The sequence below is a fragment of the Antechinus flavipes genome, chromosome 1 (assembly GCF_016432865.1).
Source record: "Antechinus flavipes isolate AdamAnt ecotype Samford, QLD, Australia chromosome 1, AdamAnt_v2, whole genome shotgun sequence".
Lineage (NCBI taxonomy): Eukaryota > Metazoa > Chordata > Mammalia > Dasyuromorphia > Dasyuridae > Antechinus > Antechinus flavipes.
In genome coordinates this window covers 362,922,218-362,948,515 of record NC_067398.1, presented here as the reverse complement: position 1 = coordinate 362,948,515, position 26,298 = coordinate 362,922,218, and the positions used below count along the sequence as shown (strand labels likewise).

The 26,298-nt window shown below is 35.2% G+C and overlaps 1 protein-coding gene across 2 annotated transcripts in view; it reads left to right on the top strand.

Annotated features, from left to right (window-relative positions):
* KATNAL2 (katanin catalytic subunit A1 like 2) overlaps positions 1-26,298 on the top strand; it is a 130,096-nt gene that overhangs the window by 90,470 nt on the left and 13,328 nt on the right. The window contains exons 12-14 of one of the 2 annotated variants that reach the window (XM_051969660.1): positions 2,279-2,370; positions 6,715-6,825; positions 11,382-11,497. In XM_051969660.1, coding sequence (XP_051825620.1) covers positions 2,279-2,370; positions 6,715-6,825; positions 11,382-11,469 — 291 coding nt within the window. In that variant the 3' untranslated portion in view covers positions 11,470-11,497. Of the gene's footprint in view, positions 1-2,278; positions 2,371-6,714; positions 6,826-11,381; positions 11,498-26,298 lie in introns of those variants that run through there. The other variant, XM_051969659.1, reaches the window with a different exon arrangement.

Sequence of the window (26,298 nt, the reverse complement as noted above, 5' to 3'; positions counted from 1 at the left end):
ATTTCTAAAAAGTTAACATCAGAAAGTATTCATTATCCCACCTCTGCAAACAAAATAAAATAAAACAAAAACACATAACCTACAATTAGAACATATGCATGTGCTCACACACACACACACACACACACACACCCCAATCAGAATTAAAATGTCCCAGAAGCAGTATGTATTCAGTTGAGTCTCCCAGATCTTTTCTATCTATAGTGACAATTGATGTTCAGGTCTTTCATATTAAAACCTCGCAAACACTTGATCAAAGAAGTTCTGTAATGTTTCCTGAAGACCAAACTTGAATAAAACAAATAAGTCACCTCAGAGATATTAACAATATTTGCATCAAGGGTGAATTGAAAAAGATGTTTAAAAAAAACCCAAACCTTGAATTAACAAGAAAATTCATTTAGCCAAATCCTCACATTTCACTAGTATTTCAGTTATTGGAATTTTGTTGTATTTAAGGAGCACTAATATATATTAATGTGAATTTAACTCACTCTATCAGCATCATCCATTGCAGCCTAAAACTCACTATTATAAATTCACCCTGATTACCCCATTAAAAAAAGGAACATCTAATTCCTCCTGACTTCAGGAATTCACATCCTCCAGAGGTCTTGCTGTACACCGTCTAAGCTTTGATTTTCTAAGCATTTGGCATCGACTTGGTGGAAAAGCACTGGGTTTGGCATTTATCTACTCTCTTTGTTTAGAAGTCTTTCACAGAACCGTTAGGACCTTCTCCTAAATCAGAGGGGAGTTTTCCTGACATTTGTTTCTCTTATTTCAATTAAAGAGTTATTTATAGACTACCGTTTGGTTATATCCCTCTTCTCCTAATGGGTGAAGGCATTTTGTTCATGCCTCTTAAGAACGTGATTGCTACTGAATAGTTGAGTGATCTCTTTAGCAAATGCATACAACTTGTTGATCCCTCCCTTCTTTCAATCTACAAGTTTTATAGAGGATCCACCTGACTTCCTCCAAGTCCTTGGAGATCCTTAGGTACACTATTATAAGCATTTTCATCCCTTATGTAGTCTGAAATTGTGGAAAGAACTCTGGCCCGAGGGTTGGGACACCGCTTTGACCATTACTTTTGCCATTTTCTGATGCTGGGTAAACCGCTTCACTTCTCTGAAATTGGTTTCTTCAACTGTAAAATGAAAGGACTGGTTCAGATGACCTAGAAAAACAAAACAAAAGCAGTATGCAGCACACTGTGATTTTATCTTTTGTGGGGTTAGACAATCAATCCATAAGGCAAAAAGAAAAAAAAATCCTTCATAGTCAAAATGAGCTTCCTTCCGATGTCTTAAATCTCATATGAAGTTTAGGAACTTGAGATGGGAGTCTGACCACTGCAGCTAGGTGAGACCTTGTAACCTATCAGTTAGGTATGACAAGAGTAAATCAGGGGTAGTTATAAACCAATTTGGGCTCTTTTCATAGATTGTCCCAATTCTAGGGAATTTGAGAGTGAGACTCAGAAAACATGGTCTGTGGATAATGATGTCACTGAATGATTTTGTGCCTGCATTGCTGAACACAAATGTTTTTCCATCTTTTTTTTGGTGGTTGTTTAATGCATGCGGTTGAGCTTACTAAAGTTAAATGTAGTTGTAATACAACTCTGTTATGTTGCATTTTTCATTTTTTATTCTTCATTTGAGTAGAATGCAGTTGCCAACTTTGTGATCATATTTTATGACAAGCAAATAAACAGGAGACCGTTTAAACTAGAGTATTTCTAATGATCAATCTGGACCTGATTTCTTTGGTAATCTTTTTGCACATCCTATTATTTCTGTTTCCCACCCCGTTTCCTAGAATAGCCCTTCTGCAGTTATTCCTAGTAATTATTTGTAACTATAAATCTATTACTGATGAGAGAAATTGTCTTGAGTGGCTTTAAAAAATAGAGCCACTGTGCCCATATGTTATGATGCACTTCTAGCTTCTGTTATTATTAGCAGGGGCTAACCATTAGACTAGGAAGTCAAGGAAGGAGTTCCCAATTTAAGTTTACCCACTGTGGATTGGGTAACCTTGAGCAAATTATTACCCTTTCTGGACACAATGTTAACAAATGATTATTGGAAACAGGACCATTTAATTGCAAGGAGTAATGCTAGGATGAATAAGTGCAATGATTGCAAGTGTTATTTTGGGTTCACCAAATACAACATAAATGCTTAATGATTTAGTTCTTATAAGCCCTTAAGTGAGCTACTAAGACTTTTAACCTGAGTATTTAAACTGCTTTTTTTTCTTGGTACAGGTATTATTTGAACTTGCTCGTTATCATGCTCCTTCAACAATTTTTCTGGATGAACTGGAGTCAGTAATGAGTCAAAGAGGCACTACTCCGGGGTGTGTAAGGACTTTTGTTTCAGAATAATGTATTTTGTGGTGGTGGTGGTGATTTTTTCCCTCTCTTGTGTGTCTGATATTCAGAACCCATCAACATTTACCAGAAGAATGAGCCTATTAATAAGCCAACACATTTTCAGCAAACAGATGGAAGGTCCTTTAAATTAGATCTTGTTAACTGAATAGATGCTTTAAATAGTTTCTTTGACTGGCAAAAAATTTATCCTCACCAGGAGTGGTTTTCAGGATTGAAGATCATTCAGGCCCAATGTATCAGGCTGTTAGTTTCATCCTGCTGGCATAAATGAGTTGGAGGGAAGTGCTTTTTCTAGATCCCAGGACCGCCTTTCAGCCATAGGGCTGTCCTCTTCAGCTGGCACCAAAGAAGGAGTCAGAGTTCTATCCCATGCTCTCACAAACCCCTCTCGAGAAAATGTCATTTTTGATACATTTGACCAGGATGGCAACCTTAGTGCTCTGTAACATCAGATCAGGTCAGAGGCATATTTAAACCAATATTTTTTTAAAATAATTTTTTATTGATAGAACGCATGCCAGGGTAATTTTTTACAGCATTATCCCTTGCATTCATTTCTGTTCTGATTTTTCCCCTCCCTCCCTCCACCCCCTCCCCAGATGGCAAGCAGTCCTTTACATGTTGAATAGGTTACAGTATATCCTAGATACAATATATGTGTGCAGAACCAAACAGTTTTCTTGTTGCACAGGGAGAATTGAATTCAGAAGGTATAAATAACCCGGGAGGAAAAACATAAATGCAAGCAGTTTATATTCATTTCCAGTGTTCTTTCTCTGGGTGTAGCTGCTTCTGTCTATCTTTGATCAATTAAGGCTCTCTTTATCAAAGAGGTCCACTTCCATCAGAATACATCCTCAAATAGTATCATTGTTGAGATATATAATGATCTCCTGGTTCTGCTCATTTCACTCAGCATCAGTTCATGTAATCTCGCCAGTCCTTTCTGTATTCATCCTGCTGGTCGTTCCTTACAGAACAATAATATTCCATAACGTTCATATACCACAATTCTCCATTTTCCATTCTCCAATTGATGGACATCCTTTCATTTTCCAGCTTCTAGCCACTACAAACAGGGCTGCCACAAACATTTTGGCACATACAGGTCCCTTTCCTTTCTTTAGTATCTCTTTGGGGTTAAACCAATATTTTACATGCTGTGGATAAAGATTTAATATCTCCTAAAATCACCAGCAAGAAATAACAGCTATCCAACTGTGAATTTTTTCCCATATTTATGAAAAATACTTTTTTTTTAATTTTATGCTTTGAACAGAATTGTTTCATAGCACTATAGAAGCAGGCATTGCCTTGCGCTACTGATCAAAATCTATGGCACCCACAGTTAATGACTACATTCAAAACCTCAACCTAGCTTATAATTAAAAGGAAGCCAACTTGTCTAACATGGAAATCTCAGATGTCAGAGTTCATCCAGTCCAACCTGTCTTTGAATAAGTGTCACTTTTATAGCATCCCTGATGTTAGCTTTTTGATTTACCTCCAGAGACAGGGAATCTACTAGCAGCATGTGTCTTTTGGACAATTCTTACTGTTGGAAAACTATTGGTCAGTTTTTCTCATGTTAAATAAATCTACTTCCTGACAACTTCTATCTTGCCTCTCTAGGGCCAAGCAAAATTAATCTAGTTTCTTTTCCATGCAATTATTTCACTAGACACTTGAGGATGCCTGCCATATCCCCTGTCCCATTTCCAAGTCTGCTTTTCTCCATATGAAATATATCTATAGTTAATTTAACCAGACCTTACATAGTATAGTCTCCAATTGTTCTTCTTCAGATGTATTCCATCTTGTCATTGTCCTTATAAAATGTTGACTCAAGCTAGAAAAAAAAATTTAAATGATCTTTTTTTGAATATTTTATTTTTTTCATTACATATAAAAACAATTTTAATATCACATTTTAAAATTATTTTGGGTTCCAAATTGTCTTCTTCTTTCCCCTCTCTCCTCCTTAAATGATATCTTTTAAGAAAATCCATCCTTTTGGAGGATGAGTAATTCTTTTTTTTTTTTTTAAATTTTTATTTAATAATTACTTTATATTGACACTCGTTTCTGTTCCAATTTTTTTCCCTCCCTCCCTCCACCCCCTCCCCTAGATGGCAAGCAGTCCTTTATATGTTGGATTTGTTGCAGTATATCCTAGATACAATATATGTTTGCAGAACCGAACAGTTCTCTTGTTGCATAGGGAGAATTGGATTCAGAAGGTATAAATAACCCGGGAAGAAAAACAAAAATGCAGATAGTTCACATTCGTTTCCCAGTGTTCTTTCTTTGGGTGTGGCTGCTTTTGTCCGTCATTTATCAATTGAAACTCAGATCTCTTTGTCAAAGAAATCCCCTTCCATCAAAATATGTCCTCATACAATATCGTTGTCGAAGTGTATAATGATCTCCTGGTTCTGCTCATTTCACTTAGCATCAGTTCATGTAAGTCTCGCCAGTCCTCTCTGTATTCATCCTGCTGGTCATTTCTTACAGAACAATAATATTCCATAGCATTCATATACCATAATTTACCCAGCCATTCTCCAATTGATGGGCATCCATTCATTTTCCAGTTTCTAGCCACTACAAACAGGGCTGCTACAAACATTTTGGCACATACAGGTCCCTTTCCCTTCTTTAGTATTTCTTTGGGATATAAGCCCAATAGAAACACTGCTGGATCAAAGGGTATGCACAATTTGATAATTTTTTGGGCATAATTCCAGATTGCTCTCCAGAATGGTTGGATTCGTTCACAACTCCACCAACAATGCAATAGTGTCCCAGTTTTCCCGCATCCCCTCCAACATTCATCATTATTTTTTCCTGTCATCTTAGCCAATCTGACAGGTGTGTAGTGGTATCTCAGAGTTGTCTTAATTTGCATTTTTCTGATCAATAATGATTTGGAACACTCTTTCATATGAGTGGTAATAGTTTCAATTTCAGAGGATGAGTAATTCTTAAAGACAATATGAATCCACACTGTATTGCTGGGCAGATTTTCTTACTGCCTCCACTATCCCCTACATAGAATCATAGCTCTAGAAATGGAAGAGACCTTATAGGCCATCTTGTCTACCTCTGTCACTTAAAAAAAATAAGGAACCTGAGGCCTAGGGAAAAAAAGGTGACTTGCTTTTCGTCATATAATTAGGAAAGGACAAAGTCAGGATTTGGTTCCAGATCTTGCAACTTTGAGTTTTCTCAATCTTCCCTTGCACCATGGCTTTCACCATTAAAGCAAGAAATGGAAAACTATGCTCTCAAAAATTGTTATTCAGTTGTATCTTAACACTCCATAACCCCATTTGGGGGTTTCTTGGCAAAGATACTGGTATGGTTTGCCATTTACTTCTCCAGTTACAAATGAGGAAACTGAGGCAATTAGGATTAAGTAATTGCCCAGAATCACACAGCTAATAAGTGTTTCAACTCAGGCCTTCCTAAATCTAAGCCCAGCACTCTATCCATTGTACCACCTGGCTATCCTCAAAAGACAAGAATTTAAATGTTTGTACTTTTAGTTGAGTTTAAAGAAACAAAGTGAAAACAGACCTGAGTAGCTTTCTATTTGGTCAATTTGGATTATTGAAGTTAGGAAAAGATGTTTTTTTTCTTTCTTATTGATAGTGGTTTTTGGAGGAAAAGAAAGAAGTAGGAGATAAACTTAATTGTGAAGAAATTGTGCTGTCTTATTTTTCCATTCTGACTGCGTATGGGATAAGCTGTACCTTCCTTATACTTATATTAGTTTTTCTATCAGAACTATGGAAAATGGCTTTAGTTTGGCTATTAATGTCTCCTCTTGTGACAATTTCAGATAACTAAAACTAGGCAGCCTGCATACAATGGTTTATAAAGAGACTATATAATACATATAATGCTGCAGATGGACATAGCATCATCGCCTTTAATACTGTTTTCCCTTCCCTTATGCTATTTCCCAGTTTACTGCCAATCCTCAATTTGATGGTTTTTTCTTTTAAATACTGCCATTAGCATTCACTCACTTCCATTTTGTTAATCTTTATGACAAGATTAAATTAAATCATATGGTTTTGGTTTTTGTTTTTGATTATTTGTTTCATTATCAGTGGCTTCTCAGTGTAATGAAATGAAGGAAGACTTTAACATACATGAGTGTTAGCTAGTATAAATTAATCATGGTTGATAGTTTGAAAGAATTTGAAATAGTGACTTGGAGTGAGTTACTGTGAGCTACACTGTTAGAAATAAAAGTTCCCCATTACTTTGGAAATTCATGCTTCTTTTCTTCTTAATAGGGGAGAACATGAAGGAAGTCTTCGTATGAAAACAGAATTGCTAATGCAGATGGATGGATTGGCCCGATCAGAAGATCTTGTCTTTGTTTTAGCAGCTTCCAATCTGCCTTGGTAAGAGACTAGAACAGAATATTTTGAATAAATTTGCCCGAGCCGCTAAGCAAGAATAAAGTCTTCATCCAAAGAACTTATAGAAAAGCTTTTATATTTGTTTAAAGTATTTGAAGATTAATTTGAAGCTTTTCTCTTAGACTCTGAAATTCTTACTATTTGAACCAAGTGAGAATCATCTTTAATAAAGAAAACATATGTTAGCACTACCATATGCTAATATTTTAAATGGACTATTTCCATTTTAAAGCCAGATTTTTAAAAATGATATTTAAGCTACACAAGGCTTTGAAATAAATCTATAAAGTGCTTAAAAATCTCTAGGGCTCAAAGAGTATTTCTGAAGTGGTGTGGTTGGATTTTATGGTTATATGTTTTAAAAGTTAAGAGGCCAGTCTTTTCTTTAATGAGAGTACAGTAAGTAGAAAAATAAATATTCTCTAATTGACTATATAATCCACCATTAGCATCCTGGTTTTAAAGGTCAATCAAATAGTAAAGAGACTGAACTAAAAGATCTGGAGAAGGGACAATGACTTCTTTGGTGCTTGCCTGATTCATGTCAGAGACCGGATTAAGACTCACATCTCTAAATCCCTTATTCCATTTCTCTTCATACATTTCACCTACAAGAATGTGTGTGTGTGTGTGTGTGTGTGTGTGTGTGTGTGTGTGTGTGTATGTGTGTGTGTGTATATATATGTATATACACTCATATATGTGTGTGTGTATATATACACACACACGTGAGGAAGGTGAATATGGGAATATGAACAGCTGCCCTCAACAGAGTGACACAATCATTTTATGAGATGATGTTTGCAAAAGCCTTTGGAAGCTGTCAAGTACTCTGTAAAGGCAAAGACAGGTATGTGTCATAAGAAAGACTTAACCATTTTCTCAAAGAGAGTAGTGTAATATTCTTGATTCTTCTAGTGAGTAGAATAACTATTGACCTGTCTGGAGCTGAGGAAGTTTTTCCAGGTTAGTGTCAAATCCTATTTGGGGCATCTTTCAGGGCAGGACACTCATCTGCCCCTTAAGATTCTATTAATATACTTATTCCACTCTGATAAGTAAGAAGTTAGTACCTTCTCATAAGTAGAACCAAGCATAAGCTCTCCATTTAGCTCTTTCCCTGATCTGGTGTATCAGGAAGTAGAAGGTAGAGAAAAGAGAAATAACATCTCATCAGAGTCATTTCATGTGAAAATAAACAGAGGAATAATAAATATTTCAACTTTAACATTATCATTTAAGCTAATAAGCAGGTTAGAAATGTTTAATATGCACAATTAGAGTTAGTTTGACCTACCTTGATTGCTAAGCATTCTTAAACCCAGGCCTAGGAATCCAGAGGGAAACAGGATATTTAACAGAGCCATTAAGGCAAATCCCTTCTTTAGATGTCTATGATATCTCAATGATAATTTGTCCAAATAATCATGATGTGAAGCAAGTTGAAGCTGACCTCAGCTGTTAGCAATAGGTTTGCAGCTTCCTCTGTCTGGGAAACCAAAGCCCCAGATAAAAAGATGAGAAATTTGGAAGAAATAAGGGGGTAAAATGATTTGCATCGAAAGCAAACTTTGTATTGGAAGTTCTGAAGAAAAAAGTAGAAATATTAAGCTGTAGGTAAATGATATCTCTTGTCTTTTCTTTTGCCTGGCAACCTATGTTTTTTACTCATGTTTGTTCTCCACTCTGCCCAAATTACGTTACATTTAGCTGCTGTGGAAGAGTCAATCCCCCTTTCTCTTTTGTTGTCTCTTATTTATTATTTACTGTGGTATCTTTCTCATGGGAAGACATTCCTTTATGATTGTGTGTGTGAGTGACCAAAATACGTGAGCTCAGTTGAAAAAAGACCAGTAACATGAGTTATGTTTTGTCCCAGAATGAAGGTATACAAATTCTTCAAACTATGGATGTAGCTGAGATTTCTAAGGTCATTTGCTGTCCCTAACTCTGCTGCATCTTGGTTTTGTTTCCTCATTTGTCACATTTGCTCCAAATTTTGATAGTACTTACCAAATAGCTACACTTTGTATTGTTTTCCCGCTGATTTATCGCTTGAAATTGCTTCTCTCTGACTATCCCCAGTGTCCTATATGGTAGAGTAACTACTTTTACCTACTATTACTATCATCAATTCATTTCAACTTAATTCAACTTAATTTTCTATAGTCACACAGTGGAAAGGGACCCTAGAGGCCATCTTGTTCAACCCTGTACCTGAATAAAAAAGCCTTTTACAATATCCTGATAAGAAGTCAATTAACCTTTACCTTGAAGAGTTCTAGCAAGGAAGAATCCATTTCTTTCCAAAGTAAATCATTCTGCAAAAATAGCTCTAATTTCCAAGATGGTTATAATTGCTTCATGAGAAGCTTGGAGTCAGTAAAAGCTTTGCTATTTTCTTGATGGAATCCAACCCACTCTCCCTCTCCTGTTCAACTTAGGGCCCAGCTTCTTATTCCTCTGTATTGTCTATCCCAGAGATACATCCTGCTGGGTGAGCTCTGTAGGATATCCATCCAAATGCATGTTGACATATAGGCAACAGACATTCTTTATCCATTGGGTCTTTCTTGAGTGGATCAGTAACTTAAACTTGGGAGGTTCTGTAATATTCTGAGGCTTGGTGCAGTTAGAGTAATATCATCCATAAACAGGTGGAAACAGGCTCTCACTATTCACAGGGCATCACCTGTACTCCATGATGGAGCTTCACCATTGCAATCTCCCTGATTCATGCCGCCAATAATGTTTATAATCAGAGAGGGTCATTGAACAGGGTTATATCTATGAAGGAAATTTGAATGAGCTTGGTATACATATGGGAAGCTCATAAAAGAACCTATAAGGCAGCACTCTGTTTCATAATCAACAAAACATAATGGGATATTGTATTCTCTACATCTTTCATTTCATTGCAAAATGATAAATGGGGTTTATTGTTGAATATCACTTGTTAGCCCTGCTTTTTCTCTGCTAGTACTCTCATCATGGACTCCTTCCATTTGTGTGTATAATACTCTCAAAGATTTTGTATAAATACAACAATAAGTTTATAGATCATTAAGATTGATGTTCTTTCATTCACTTTTTGGGGGATATTAATTAGGCTCAGAATTTTTCTACAACTTTTGTATCTTTTCCTCCTTCAGAGAAGACTTTACATATTAGACCCTCAATGCACTCACAATTGAACTACCTTAGCAAAGACCTTCTATATATATTCCGAATTCAACTTGTCCCATTTCCTGTCTTTGTTTTCTTTATTGCCATTTCTGTTTCCTATATAAACACTCCTGGGACTGTGATTTAAGAGAGGTGGTTCTACTATCCTTGCTAGAGAAGCAGTTTGATGAAATGTGTTTTTTTTTTTTTTTTTTTCATTGTTGTTGTTGTTGTTTTTCCTGAGGCAATTGGATTTAAGTGATTTACCCAGGGTAACAGAGTCACATAGCTGGGAAGTGTTAAGTTTTTGAGATCAAATTTGAATTTGGGTCCTCCTGACTTCAGGGCTGGCGCTCTATTCACTGCACCACCTAGCAGCCCCTGATGAAATGTGTTTTGCAATTTTTTTTCTATTTTTCTTCTGTCTGCACTCCTTCCATAATCGCCCTTGAATACCTTGGGATTACTTTATTTGGTTGGATACCTTGCTAACTTCTTTAAAACTGGTTTTATCTTCTACTGCTTTGAGACAATTTTGTCCACAATCATCCATCCTAAGATTTTTACAAATGAGTTCATGTTCTAACCCAGTATTGCTTTTTGGTAGTCCCTTGAATCAGACAAAGAAATCATTTATTTCCTGAATAAGTTGTTCTTCTTAGCTCTTTCTTTTTCCAGTCAACTAATTTACATACTCTGAATGAAATTATTAGAGTTGGTCTTAATATTAATTTTGTAGTCTATTTACTTCTTTTTTGATTTTCAGTTATTTAAGTTAACTTAGAGTTGGTTCAATTTACAGAATATCTTTTTTAAAATTCTCCATTAAAAAAAAAAAACTGATTCTGTTCTTAAACCTGATGAGTTGATGGTTTGTATGAATATAGACAGATGATTCATTTGATTCTCATTTGAAAAGCAAGCCTTTTTCATCTATTAAAATATAGTATTTTATTCTCTGTTGTATTATTTGATGTTGCCATGTCTGGTTCTTTTTTTTTTTTTTTTTCCAAAGAAAGTGTTCATCATATGTAAGCATGGGGCCTTAGTGTAATCTATCTCTTTGGCCTGTTTCCTTACTCTTTCTCATATGTTTCTCCTCATCCTTGCCATTTCTTACTTTTATACTGTAGTAATCAAGTATCAGAGTGTATAATGATTTGATTTGGATGGTCTTATGAAATTCTTTGTAGAATTTCTTTATCACATTATCCTCAGGAACTGATGTTGATACCTACACTGCAACTGTTTTCATGGTGGTCTTTTTGCAATAAGGTTCTGTAGTATATAATGGCCAAATATCCCATAAAGTAATGTTTCTTTTTTCTCCTCCAATGTATAATAAAAAAAACTACTTTATTTTCTTCTTCCAGGAGTACCGGTGAGCCATTCTTCCATTTAGCTGCAATTTCGTTCATTCTTCTGGTTTTATTTATAGCAAGAATTTCAAGATTGATATGATTTCAGCCCCTCCATCAATACAACAGTCTATTTATGCCTTGGTCATTGGACAAAGATCTCACATGTAAATATTATGAGTCAAATTAAAATTTGTTGATATTTTTAAAATGCATGATTCTTAGAGTCCTCTGCATCCTTTGCCACTTATTAATGATCTTTCTAAAATGTGGCATGCAGAATTGAATATCTGACCAGACTGCAGCAGATCTGTATTATCAACTCCATAATTGTGGACATTGTACCTCTTGTAATATGGCCTAAGATCATTTTTAAAAACTTTTTTTTTTATGTAACAGCCAATTTCAAATAAATTCTCCCCTAACTTCCCTATTGAGAAAAAAAAATACAGTGAAGCACAACCAACAGACAGTTATCTGTCTGACTGCTTATGCAGTACCCCTCACCTAAGTTCCAATGAAAGGACAGAGGTGCATTTTCCCACTTCAAAAGTCGAGATTGGTCATTCAAATTATGTAGTATTGGGCTTTGTTTTATTTTTCTTTTCATTTATTTAATTTTATATGGTGTTTTAGTGGTTGTGCTTACTTTACTTTGGATCAGGTCATAGAAGTTTTCTCATGTTTTTTTGAATTTTAAATATTTGTCATTTCTTACAGGACAATCATATTCCATAATATCCAGATACTACCCTTTGTTCAACCATATCTCAAATGATGAGCAGCCACTTTGTGGCCAGTTCTTGCTATCCCAAGAAACATCACTATTATTCTTTTGCCATATGTATCACATTTGATTTTGATCACCATTTCAAGTAGTGGAGACCCACATTGCATTTTCTCACATGGAGTCTTATGCATGGCTTCTCATTATAAAACAAAATACACAATCCTGAGCTTGACATTTAAGGCTCTGTGCTGTCAGCCAAATTGGCACTCTATTTCCCAAAACCAGCATCCCATCTTCTACTTCTGGGCATTAATACACAACTTCTATTCATAGGCCTGAAAAGAATTGTTTCTTCATCTTAGTCTGGTAGAATCTTTGTCTTCCTCAGAACCACCTTCTCTGAGGTCTTCAATTGTTAATGCTCTCTCTTCAAATTACTGGATGTATTTAACTGTGTTCCCTCCCCTCATCTACCAAGGAAACTGGAAATTCTTGGAGAGTGGGGAAGCCCTTGTTCTCCCCATTTTGCAGTTGATGAGGGTGAGGGGACCAGAGGTATCACAAAGTCACATGTCTATAAATATCTGAGACTTGATTTGAACTTTGGGGTTCCTGAATCTAACCTCAGTACTTTATATACCACAGCATCACCTAGCTGCCTAGACATATCTAAACAGATTTTTAAAAATATATATTGACTAAATCAAATTATTGTAGTCGCTGATTTCATGTTTACACTATTGCGTCATCACATTCACTTTTTGTAGATTTTAAAAAACATAAATTCTGCCTTTGCTATAGCTATTTCTCATTTGAATAGAAGGAAAGCCAGTGTGAAGGATTTAAGATAGATCCTCTATGTAGGGACCTCTCAATTAATGAATCCTGTGAGAAGCTTTCTTTATTTCTACGTTGGACTTGTTAAATAAAGAAAACTTCATTAATCATGCAAAGCATTGGCCATCTGACTTAAGAGTTGAAAGACTGCTAAAACCAACTGCTATAACCATAACAGTTGTTACTATATAATCCTAAATAGTTTGGTGAAAATTAATTCTTACATCTCCCTGAGCTTTTAAGTTGAGGAAAACAGGGAAGTGGTATGAGAAAAAGGAAGAGAAATGCTTTTCCAACCTGAAGCTACAAGAGCCATGGCCAGGTTCTTCTGCTCCTCACTCAGCCAACACCCCTTCCAAAGCAGAAGAACAGGGTCCTCTAATGTGTTTATGTACATGTGTATATATGTATACATACATATATGTGTGTATACATACACATATGCACATGTACATATATCACAATTTTTTTGTTTTTCTGAATTTGACAAATAGCAACATATGCAAAGAACAGGAAAAAGATCACATATGAATCTACAAATCTCCATCACATCTAGTGTGTGTCTTTTTTAAAAGTATATAATAAATTCAGTATGTTAGTTTCAAAGCTGCTTGCTTATAACCTCTTTCTTTTCTCATCTGTTCATTTTTTATCTTTTAATTTAAAAATTGTTTTTTTCTAGTTATATATGAATATTAACTTTTTAAATACACATTTCTTCATGAATCATGTTGGGAAAGAAAAATCATAAAAAAAGGGAAGAATCATGAGAGAAGGAAAAACCAGAAAAAAAGTAACATAGCCTGTGTTGCTGTACATTCAATCTCAGTAGTTCTCTTTTTGAATGCAGATGGCGTATTTCTATCATAAAGTTTATTGGGATTGCCTTGGATCATTGAACTACTGAGAAGAGCAAGTTGGTCATCTTGCTGTTACTGAGTACAATGTGTTCCTGGTTCTCTTTGTTTCACTCATCATCAGTTCATGTAAATCTTTCCAGGCTTTTCTATAATCAGCTTATATATCATTTTAATAGAACAATAATATTCCATTACCTTCATATACCACAACTTATCAGCCATTTCCCAGTTGATGAGCATCCACTCATTTTCCAATTCTCTGTCTTCACAAAAAGAGCTGCTACAAACATTTTTACACATGTGGGGTTCTTTTCCTCCCTTGTGATTTCCTTGGGCTACAGACTCAATAATGGTACTGCTGGGTCAAAGGGTATGCATCTTCTGTACATTTTAAAAATGCTTCATTGATTTTCTTTTCTTTCTTTTGCTCTTTTTTTTGTCATCATCATAATCACCTCTCTTCTCTTTCCTCCAGCTCTCCAATGTAAAAAAACCTTTCCTTGAAACAAATAAGCATAGTTAAGATTCATTCATTGACCATGTTCAAAAAAGTATATTCCATTATATATGTTTAGTTCATACCTCTTTATCTAGGGGTGGAAAGTATTGTCATTAATTTCTCTAAAGCATTGGTAATTGCATTGATCAAAGCTGTTTTCTTTTACATGTAGTAGTCATTGTATAAATTGTTCTCTTGGTTCTTTTCAAGTAGTTTTTCAAGTTCATAAAAATCTTTCCAAGTTTCTCTGAATAAATTTCATCTCCCATTTCTTATCATACAATATCATTATTTTTTTTCCCCAGTTGGTGGATACTCCCTTAGTTCTTTGCAAAATTACTAGTGCTTCTATACATATTCTTGTACATATGGATGCTTTTCATCTTTGTGTTATCTCTTTGGATTTCTTGAATCTATCATTTCTATCAGGAGATGGGAATCTGATGGGTGTGAGACAGAACTTCAGACTTTTCCTCTTATTTATTAGATGGAATTTTTCCTGGCTACTTGCAGAATTTGTTACCTGCCATTGAAAATTTTCAATTTAATTGCTATAATAAATCTTGGAGTTTGAAGAGCATCCATTGTTAATTTTTTTCTGGAGAATATATGTGAATTTTTTAAAGCAATATTTATTTTTCTGTATCCAGAAAGTTCTGAGTAGTTTTCCTTAATATAGTCAAGAGTTTTGTTGTTGTTGCTTGTTTGTTTATTTTGTCATATCCTGCTAGGAAACTTATGATTATTAAAATCTGTCATGAAGATCCATTTCTTTGGGTAGTACAGAGTCCATGCATTCTCTTAATACTATTATTTTTGCTTTTCTTTCCCCAGATTTTCCTCAACTGCATTATTTTTTTGTTCCAAATTTGTTATTCTCTTTTTCACTTCTTTAGAAGGACTTTCAGCTTTGAATTCAGTTTTTTGTTTTGCTAATAGAGATTTTAAATTTTGCTTCGAGAATTCTTCATTCTGAGTAACAGCCATTAATAATTTATTCTGTTACAGATTTTACTTATATTTTGAACCATTTTGAAGTTTCTTTTATTTCTTGCTCTCATAGAAATCCCAGGAATTTCATTAAAGTATCAAATCATTTTTTCTCCATCTTGAATTTTTGAGCCAGCTTTGTAATTAATCTCTTTTAGGATTTAGTAATCATTTTTCCTTCTGATTTTAGGATCTTCTTTATTGATATATCTATTTGTTCTCTGGGCTTTGGAAAAAAAGGTTTTTTCCTCTTAAAAATCTTTGGTAATCAAGAATGTTTATGGCAGCTCTCTTTGTAGTGGCCAGAAACTGGAAACTGAATGAATGCCCATCAGTTGGAGAATGGCTGAATAAATTGTGGTATATGAATAAAATCTTTGGTAATTTAGTCTTTTCCCCTTTATTTTCTTCTATCACTTTCCATTTGCTGGTGGGTATATCTCCAAGGCTCCAGCCTCTTTAACCACTGTAGGAAACATTGTTTACTAGTCTGAGTCTCTGCCTTGTATAATCACTTAGGGGATCAGGAATGATTCCAGAGCCTTGGTCCTCTTTCCTACAAACCCCACACAGCCTCATGTGCTTCCCCAAACTTTTATCCTAATTCCTTCCCTGGTTGTTTTTTTTCCTCTTCATAGCTGGGCTAATAGTTTTTTCATAGGAGAACAGAAACAGTATTCCAGCAGAATGCCTATAGGCATAGGGGTGCCCTAACACAAAACTGGAATCAGAAGGCTGCATGTTTTCCACCATCCTCTGTTCCCTCTGCCTGGACAGAATTAATGTTTACTTCTTGTAGAAAAGTGGGGAGTAGGATAGATAAAGAGAGAAGTGATCACAGAGTTTCTGAAGCATGGGAGAATTCCAGATGGACCACAAATACCAGCCCCTCTGTTAGCTTTTACTTCCCTGAAGGAACTATAGAGACTTATGAGAGAACTATACTGAAGGAGTACTTTAAAATTCTCCAGTACAAATTTATAAAGTTTTTTTTTATATTTTGGCATTTTCTTTATTTTGTCACATGAATTCAATTGTAATTAGTCTATATATAATGCATAATTCCTCTCTTATTTTTATTATAGATTTTTACTTACAAGATATATGCATGGGTAATTTTTCAGCATTGACAATTGCAAAACCTTTTGTTCCAATTTTTCTCCTCCTTTCCCCCACCCTCTCCCTCTGATGGCAGGTAGACCAATACATGTTGAATATGTTAAAGTATATGTTAAATACAATATATGTATACATACCCATACAGTTATTTCTCTCTTATTTGTAAAGAATTTTTGAAAGTTAAGAATATCTGGTGAAAGTGTCTAACGCTTCATCTTTCTTTCTGGTCACAAGACTTATTTCTTTTTGATTGCCAGTTGTTTGCTCCTTTTCTGTCACTGTTGCTTTATTTGTTTATCTATTTGTTTTTCCATGATGAGTTTAAAGCCTTTTAATTTTAATCTAGTTCTAACATTTCACATTAAATGTGTCTGTCTTGTAAGCAGCATGATTTATAAATGTTTGTAGATTTATAGATTCTGTAACTTTTTTAATTAGAGGAATTAATATTATTCACATTGAATTTTATAAGTTAATTGGGTTTGTCTTCTGGAATTTTTTTTCCTCTTTATTTTTGAAGATATATGTTTTCTGGAAGGATTGTTTTATCTTTTATTTTATACCTATTTTTATACTATAATTATATTCTATAACTAATTTTAAGTTTTATCTCCTATTCTATAACTATTTTTATTATGAAGACGAAATAATGAACTAAATGACATTTCTAATTTTTGGTCCCTTACTTCTTCATGATTTTCAGTGGATTTTTTATCTTTTCTTTTTGTTAAAGATAGAAATATAGTTTTGAGAATTATCAAATTTCTTCCTTTCATGCAATCCTCTCTTTTTTCCCATTGACTTTTTTTTGTGTCAACTTGAAGTACCTACTTACAAATATGAATATATTTCAACTTATATTTCTTATTTTTTGATAATAATAATGTACATTTTAATACTTTTTCTAATTTGATTGTTTTGATTACAAAGACATACTTTATATTTTTTATCCTGAGATTTTTAATTTGGGAATTTTGTTGATAAATTCTTTTCTTGATGATTTTTGAAAGATCCCGTTTTATCTTTAAACAGTATGCTTGGCAAGATAGGCAATCTTTATCTCAATTCCTGTACCTTTAAGACTTGTATATAATCTTGCTCAACTTTGTCTCTTATTTATTTTAATGAGATTCTAAATTTTTCTAAATAATTTTAATGCTTGAGCAATTAATTATTTGTCCTCAGATTTCCAAATGTGTTAGTTATTTGCTTTGGAAAGAATGCTATATAGGAGTAAGAAGAACTAGGTACAAATCCTGGATCTCATACTTATTAGTTATGTGATATAAATAAGTCATATTACCTCTCTTAACCTTGGTTTTCTTATCTGTAAAATGGGGATAATAATACTTTTCTTATCTATCTCTTGTGAAAAGAAATTAGTTGACAAACTTCAAGTCACTATAGAAATGTGAATAATGATATTATTAAAGACTTGTATTTTTGGATTTTTCCATTTCAGTGGTCTATCTTTCCATTTGCAGAGTATTGCCTACTTTGTGACTTTTAAAAAAAATTCTGATAATTATTCTCTAATTAGTTTCTCAAATAAGACTTATGGGCTGTTGGTGTGTGTGTGTGTATGTGTATGTGTATGGTGGTCATCTAAATTCTTAAGGTTCACCCTCATTCAAATCTTTAGTTGTTTCTTAAATTATTTGGAAACCTGGACATAGTCTTCATTTATAATTTATGTATTCATTGATCTTGGCTTAACTTTTTGCTCCCTTGATTATTGGTTGATGTTTTCAGTTTTCTTATGTTACTCATTTTTATCAATTCTTATTCTACCTTGTATCAGTGGGATTTATTTTTATATTGTTAGACTATTTGATTCCTTTAATCCATTTATTACCAATTTTTTTTATCATTTGAAATTTTTCTCATTGTTTGTTGTGGTATTTCAGCACACATTTCTGTAGATGTTTTATCCCTTGAATATTTTGGCTTGTAGGATGCCTTTATTTCAATAGAGTTTTTCTTTGTTTTTCTCTGCTGGTCCTTTCAGGCCTGTTCCTCTTAACTCTGTTAAGAGTTTCATAGGAGGACAGAAACATGTTATACGTGTTGAAAGGAAAAAAAACCCACAAGCAATTAGACAAGAACAAGAAAAAAGGTGAAAATACTAAGCTTTGATCCACATTCAGTCTCCATAGTTCTCTCTCAGGATGCAGATGGCATGTTCCATCACAAGTCTGTGCCTTGAATCACCTCATTGTTGAAATAAGTCCATCGCAGTTGATCATCACATAACGTTGTTACTTTGTAAAATGTCCTCGTTCTTCTTCCTTCACTCAGCATCATTCCAGCTGGGTCTTTGTAAAATCATCTTGCTGATCATTTCTTAACAGAACACTAAATGTTCCATTACATTCATATACCATAACTTATTCAGCCATCCCCCAACTGAAGGGCATCCATTCATTTTCCACTTCCTTGCCACTACTAAACAATTCCTTTATAAGCTATGAATACGTCACTTCCAGTTTCACTCCTTTATATAAAAGCTGCAAATAGGACACTGAGACTGTGATCAGCTAGTGTTATCATGCCTTTTGCTAGCTGCAGATGCAACCATTCAAAGTCTAAAGAGGGTAAAAGCTTAATACTTCATTGTGTCCTGGGAATACTGTTAGCCAGCCTAGGGGATCAATTTATCAGGAGCTGATACAATTATTATCTTAAATGTTTTTTCTTATTCTTATTTTTTGGACTTTTTAAATAATTTTTTCCTTCTTTTAAAAAAAAATTTAAGGTTCTTAAATGTGAGGGCAATTTATGAGCTGGAAACCTGACAATTTAAAATTACCCTTCCCTTCTCTAATCCCCATGACAGAATTGTCCCATTTCTAATTTTGTTATAAAGTAATGATAAATTTTAGTAGTTGTTAGAGTTGAAGGCCTACATTTTATTTTGCTTTTGTTGACCACAGCTTCTGATTCTTCCTGTTAGATACCTGATTATTACCTTCTTTGACAGCTTCCTTGTTCCTTCTCACTCCAGCTCAAAGGGAGTATAAGGGCTTCTGTTGCTTCCTGTGTATTAATCTTACCTTTTAATCCTTCAAAGGTTTTTCTGGCTGATTTTTAAAAATTTCTCCTACTAGACTTATCTTTCCCTTATTCAAAGGACGACAGTGGTAAGACGGACATGCTTTACAAGAGTCCTGTTTAAGGGTCTTGGGTCTTATGGGACTGGGACTATATAAACTACAGGAGTCTTTGGATTGATTAGGCAGCTGACCTCTGGATATGAACTCAGTAGTAGATAATCTGGCTAAAAACAAGAGCTTTTGGGACATAAAGGGCTGAGTTCAGAGCCAGAAGGCTGACTGCACTGAAGGAAGGAACTGTGGACAGCAGAGTGATCAAGCTAGATGCTGTGGCAGGACAAAGGACTCGGATTGCTAGCAGTGACAGAGCAACCCCAGCCTGTTAGGGACAGTGGTGGACAGAGGGAGCAGTGATGGCCTCTCCCTTCTGTCTCCTAGTTTACTCTTGGAAAACAAAATTCACTTTGGAGGGCTCTTTCCATCTTGTTGAAGAGGCCTTGTAACTTATTCCATTGCAGTTTCTTTTTATTTTATTGTAGGCTATATAGGCTCTGGTCTCTCTCTTCCAAACCCACTCAGACTAATAAATTGAATTCCCAGGACTCAGATAGCTTCTTCTTCTCTCAGGATTGTAGAGTAAAAGTCCTTAAACTGTATGTGTCTTGACCCCACATGGGGGTTGCATAACTGAATGAAAAATTTGACATCTACACCTAGAGAGAGGAGTATGGGAGCTGAATGTGGACCACAATATAACATCTCACTCTTTTTGATGTTGTTTGCTTGCATTTTATTTTCTTACTCATTTTCTTTCCTTTTTATCTGATTTTTCTTATGCAACAAGAGAATTATATAAATTTGTTTACACATGTTGGATTTAACATATATTTCAACATGTATAACATATTGGATTACTTGCCATCCAGGGGAGGGGATAGGGGAAAAGAGAGGAAAATCTGAAACTCAAGGCTATGCAAAGGTCAATGTTGAAAAATTCTCTGTGCATATGTTTTAAAAATAAAAAATAAAGAAAAAGAAAAATTTGACAACATAAAAGGTTTCTGAACGCCCAACACCAAAAATTAATTCAAAATCGAAAATGTAATGAATCCAAAGTGTTTCTGGCAGCATTTTGCCCCTGTTGCATCGTGTGACTTCACTGCAGCCTTGGTTCTGAATGCAAAATATTCACACTTTGCACTGTGCATGTACAAACTCTGCCAGAAACACCTGTGCTCAGATTCGAGAGGTCACATAAAATTTTGGGGGGCAAAAACGGGTTTCCAGTAGAAAAAGTTTAAAAAGTCCTACTCTAGCAGTGTATTGAAATGGTAAGACAGGTGTCCTCTAATAGCATTATTGTTCAAGAGCCTCCATTTAGTGCCTTTTCTCTAATATCATTCAAACTTTCTTTCTCCTGAAAATGAATTGATCAATTAACATCAATAAGTTTTTATAAAGAGATATTTTCTAAGGAAGTAAAGTAAAGACAGAATTAAAAAAAATATTTTCTCACTTCCTCTCCCATCTAGGGCACACTTTCCCTTTCATTTTCCACAAAGACCCTAGAGAAAGGGTATCAAAATTAATGTGATAAATACCACCCATTCCACCAAATTCACTTCTGGGTGCATGCAAAAGGCACAGTGTTTTGACTTCTGAGTAAATCCAGTGCTGACCTGGATCAAGCACATTTTTTTTTTAAATTTTTTATTTAATAATTACTTTATATTGACACTCGTTTCTGTTCCGATTTTTTTTCCCCTCCCTCCCTCCACCCCCTCCCCTAGATGGCAAGCAGTCCTTTATATGTTGGATATGTTGCAGTATATCCTAGATACAATATATGTTTGCAGAACCGAATAGTTCTCTTGTTGCATAGGGAGAATTGGATTCAGAAGGTATAAATAACCCGGGAAGAAAAACAAAAATGCAGATAGTTCACATTCGTTTCCCAGTGTTCTTTCTTTGGGGGTAGCTGCTTTTGTCCGTCATTTATCAATTGAAACTCAGGTCTCTTTGTCAAAGAAATCCACTTCCATCAAAATATGTCCTCATACAATATCGTTGTCGAAGTGTATAATGATCTCCTGGTTCTGCTCATTTCACTTAGCATCAGTTCATGTAAGTCTCGCCAGTCCTCTCTGTATTCATCTTGCTGGTCATTTCTTACAGAACAATAATATTCCATAACATTCATATACCACAATTTACCCAGCCATTCTCCAATTGATGGGCATCCATTCATTTTCCAGTTTCTGGCCACTACAAAGAGGGCTGCTACAAACATTTTGGCACATACAGGTCCCTTTCCCTTCTTTAGTATTTCTTTGGGATATAAGCCCAATAGAAACACTGCTGGATCAAAGGGTATGCACAATTTGATAATTTTTTGGGCATAATTCCAGATTGCTCTCCAGAATGGTTGGATTCGTTCACAACTCCACCAACAATGCATTAGTGTCCCAGTTTTCCCGCATCCCCTCCAACATTCATCATTATTTTTTCCTGTCATCTTAGCCAATCTGACAGGTGTGTAGTGGTATCTCAGAGTTGTCTTAATTTGCATTTCTCTGATCAATAATGATTTGGAACACTCTTTCATATGAGTGGTAATAGTTTCAATTTCATCCTCTGAAAATTGTCTGTTCATATCCTTTGACCATTTATCAATTGGAGAATGGCTTGATTTCTTATAAATTTGAGTCAGTTCTCTATATATTTTGGAAATGAGGCCTTTATCAGAACCTTTAACTGTGAAAATGTTTTCCCAGTTTGTTGCTTCCCTTCTAATCTTGTTTGCATTAGTTTTATTTGTACAAAGGCTTTTTAATTTGATGTAATCGAAATTTTCTATTTTGTGATCAGTAATGGTCTCTAGTTCATCTTTGGTCACAAATTTCTTTCTCCTCCACAAGTCTGAGAGATAAACTATTCTATGTTCCTCTAATTTATTTATAATCTCGTTCTTTATGCCTAGGTCATAGACCCATTTTGATCTTATCTTGGTATATGGTGTTAAGTGTGGGTCCATGCCTAATTTCTGCCATACTAATTTCCAATTATCCCAGCAGTTTTTATCAAATAATGAATTCTTTTCCCAGAAGTTAGGGGCTTTGGGTTTGTCAAACACTAGATTGCTATAATTGACTATTCTGTCTTGTGAGCCTAGCCTTTTCCACTGATCCACTAATCTATTTCTAAGCCAATACCAGATGGTTTTGGTGACTGCTGCTTTATAATATAATTTTAGATCAGGTACAGCTAGGCCACCTTTATTTGATTTTTTTTTTCATTAATTCCCTTGAGATTCTCGACTTTTTATTGTTCCATATGAATTTTGTTGTTATTTTTTCTAGATCAATAAAATATTTTCTTGGAAGTCTGATTGGTATAGCACTAAATAAATAGATTAGTTTAGGGAGTATTGTCATCTTTATTATGTTCGCTCGGCCGATCCAAGAGCACTTAATATTTTTCCAATTATTTAAGTCTGACTTTATTTGTGTGGAGACTTTTTTATAATTTTGCTCATATAATTCCTGACTTTCCTTTGGTAGATAGATTCCCAAATATTTTATGGTATCAACAGTTATTCTGAATGGAATTTCTCTTTGTATCTCTTGCTGTTGGGTTTTGTTGGAGATGTATAAAAATGCTGAGGATTTATGGGGATTTATTTTGTAGCCAGCTACTTTGCTAAAATTATGAATTATTTCCAATAGCTTTTTGGTAGAATCTTTGGGGTTCTCTAGGTATACCATCATATCATCTGCAAAGAGTGATAGTTTGGTTTCCTCATTGCCCACTCTAATTCCTTTAATATCTTTCTCGACTCTTATTGCCGAGGCTAGTGTTTCTAATATGATATTAAATAATAATGGTGATAGTGGGCAACCTTGCTTCACTCCAGATCTTACTGGGAAAGGTCTGGATCAAGCGCATTGCTCTTCAGGACTAGCTTGTCAGTAGATTTGGCTGCAGTGGTTACCAGCAAACTGCTGTGGACTATTGTGGCTGGACCTCTGATAGCTGCGATCATCAGTTTACGTGTTGTTATGCGACTGTGAGACATGGGAATATAGTTGCCTTGTAGGAATTAAAGATGAAGAAATAAAAAAGTACACTAAGGGCAGTGGCGGGGAAATGGCATAGCCCAAGAATTTGTCCAAAGATATGGTAGGGACACCTAGATAATGCACCAGCCTTGGAGTCAGGAAGACGACCTGAGTTCAAAGTCACTTAACAGCAATTTCCTCACCAAAAAAGATAGGAAAAAAAAAATCACAGTACCAGATCACTGGCAGGATTTATTACTCTACTACGTACAGTGTGTGTGTGTGTGTGTGTGTGTGTGTGTGTGTGTGTTTTTACCCTTGCAGACTTGGAAGAGAGAATGTTGTTAAAATTATGTGAGCTGGTAAATGTTTAGTGCTCATTTGTCAAGATTAAAGCCCTCTGTTTTCCTTCCCAATAACAAATTTACTGTATCAGGGCGACAGGTTTTATAAACATTTGTGTAATCTTTCTGTTCTGGTAGCTGAATCCTAAGAGAGAACTTTAAGGTTGTTTTTTTTTTCATTTTTATTGCCAATGCCATGTTTTATGCATGTGGGGATTGGTATTATATTTGAGCAGAATAGAGGTCCTTCTATAGGTTGTGACTTTAGGGATTCCAGTAAGGATCTTTCTGCTCCCCCCTGCCAAATTCTTTCCTTATTTGCTCATTCATGCCTAAAATCCCATTAATATGTGTTTTTCATTCTTGCACTAGAGAAAAGGCCTAAATGAAATTATATCTTGGAAATGTAACAGTAGCTTAAATTTGTGTTCAGGTAAAAATGACTGAAATCAGATGATTTCCTTGAAAGAGGTTTTCATAAAGAGAGGAGGGAAAGAGGAAGGCATTAGTTTTCCAAATCGATAAAATGAAGAAGGATCACCAAAGAGTACATTAAGAAAAGAAGGCTCCTGAAGACTAACATTTTTGACTTCACAATTTGGTGTTTGTTAATCTATCATAGAAAATACTTTAGAAATACTCAACAAACAATAAATTCAGGATTTGCCCATGTTAATTGCTTTGTATTTGCCTGTTGAAGAAAATATTCATGATTTTAAGTCTTCTGAATAGTCTACATACCTTTGGCTTCTTTCATTTATTAGTGCTCAGTCATATTTTCTTGTGTTTGTTTGTTTGTTTAACATCCTATTCCATGCCCACCTTTTCACTGATAACATGGAGTATTTTTTACCATTCATTTTTTTTAAATTATGAGTTCCACATTTTTTCCTTCCCTCTAGCTCTTCCTCCATCCATTGAGAAGGCAAGTAATATATTATTTATGTCATATACACACATACATACTTACATGTGTGTGTATTCACAATTTAATTATGGGCTAGACCTTCCTAGCCATATTGCATGATGATCAGTCATCAGTCTGCTGCAACAGCTCTTTTATTCCCACAGTGCCACTATTAAATATTGGAGATGATGTTTAAAGAACCTTGAAAGTTCCAAAAGACTAGCATTATAGGATTTAGAGCTAGAATATTTCATGATCACCTGGTCCAGGGATTCTTGGCCAAAGATCATAGAAATGACCTTTTGGCATTTTGGTAAAGCCTGAAACCTTTTTTTCAGAATAATGAGTAGTTAGAGTACCTACATGAAGGAAATGCTAAATTCCAATTAGGAATTAGTGAAAATCAAGATGTAAATTTTTCCCATATAAGTTCACAGGTTCCCTGAAATATGACTATGGTCTGTAGATCCCAGGAATCTTTTCTTTTTTTCAGCCCCCTCATTTTAAAGATGAAGATACAGGCCCAAAGAGGTAAAGAACTTCATCCAGGCTCTCATAGTAATTAGAAGAGAAAGAATTTGAACCTATTTCTCCTGATTTCAAATTGAGTGATATAGGTGGATCCCAGAGTTGTTGATTTTAGATCCCAGACTAGGATGCTAAGCTATTTGATCTACAATGTTTAAAGAATTTTGACCTGTGTAGATTTATTTATGTATCATTGTCTTGGACAGCTGAGGGTCTTGGAGGTTTGGGGTTGGAAGTGTTGAGAAATCAGAGCAAGAAGGACTGTTGTTGTTGAGTTGCTCAGTCGTGTTCAGTCTCTCCAGGATTCCATGGACCATGGCACACCAAAACTGTCGGGGGGGGGGTTCCTTGGCAGAGATACTGGAGTGGTTTGTCCTTTCCTTCTCCCCACGATCACACGGGTACTAAGTATCTGAGGCTGGATTTGAACTCCAGTCCTGGCGCTCTCTCCTCTGAGCCATCTAGCCGCTCTTCCAAGAAGGAACGGGGGAGACTCTTCACTTTGGTGGCTACAAGTTTATTTTTCTTCTGTAAAGAATGATGATTCCACGACACATTTCATTTGTCCCTTGTTTTCCCCCTTGTATGACTTTTATTATTGGTGTCATTAAAAGTGCATTCATCCATTAGGGCTGTCACTGTTTCATTTATATTGTGCCTTCCAGCAGTTTGGAAGTAAATCTCTTTGTTTGGGGCATTAGTTGATCAATAGAACCATCACCACGGGGCCCTTTATCTCCTATCTCTGCATTAAACAATTTTCTCATGGCATTTTGGGGATTTTTGACCAGAAAAGGTCTTGTGGGGCTCAGGAGAAGGAGGAGGAGAGAGCCCAAGCCCTCCTTGGCGGCCCCATCTTCCTCCAGACCAGCCAGAGGAAAGGCTTTTCATCGTACACATTTGTGAGGGGGGTCTTGATGCCTCTGCTTCTCCCAGGTTCGGAACCGCAAAAAACAATGTGACAGTTCCCCTTTCTTTCCCCCAAGCACCTAATGAAGTACCAAGCC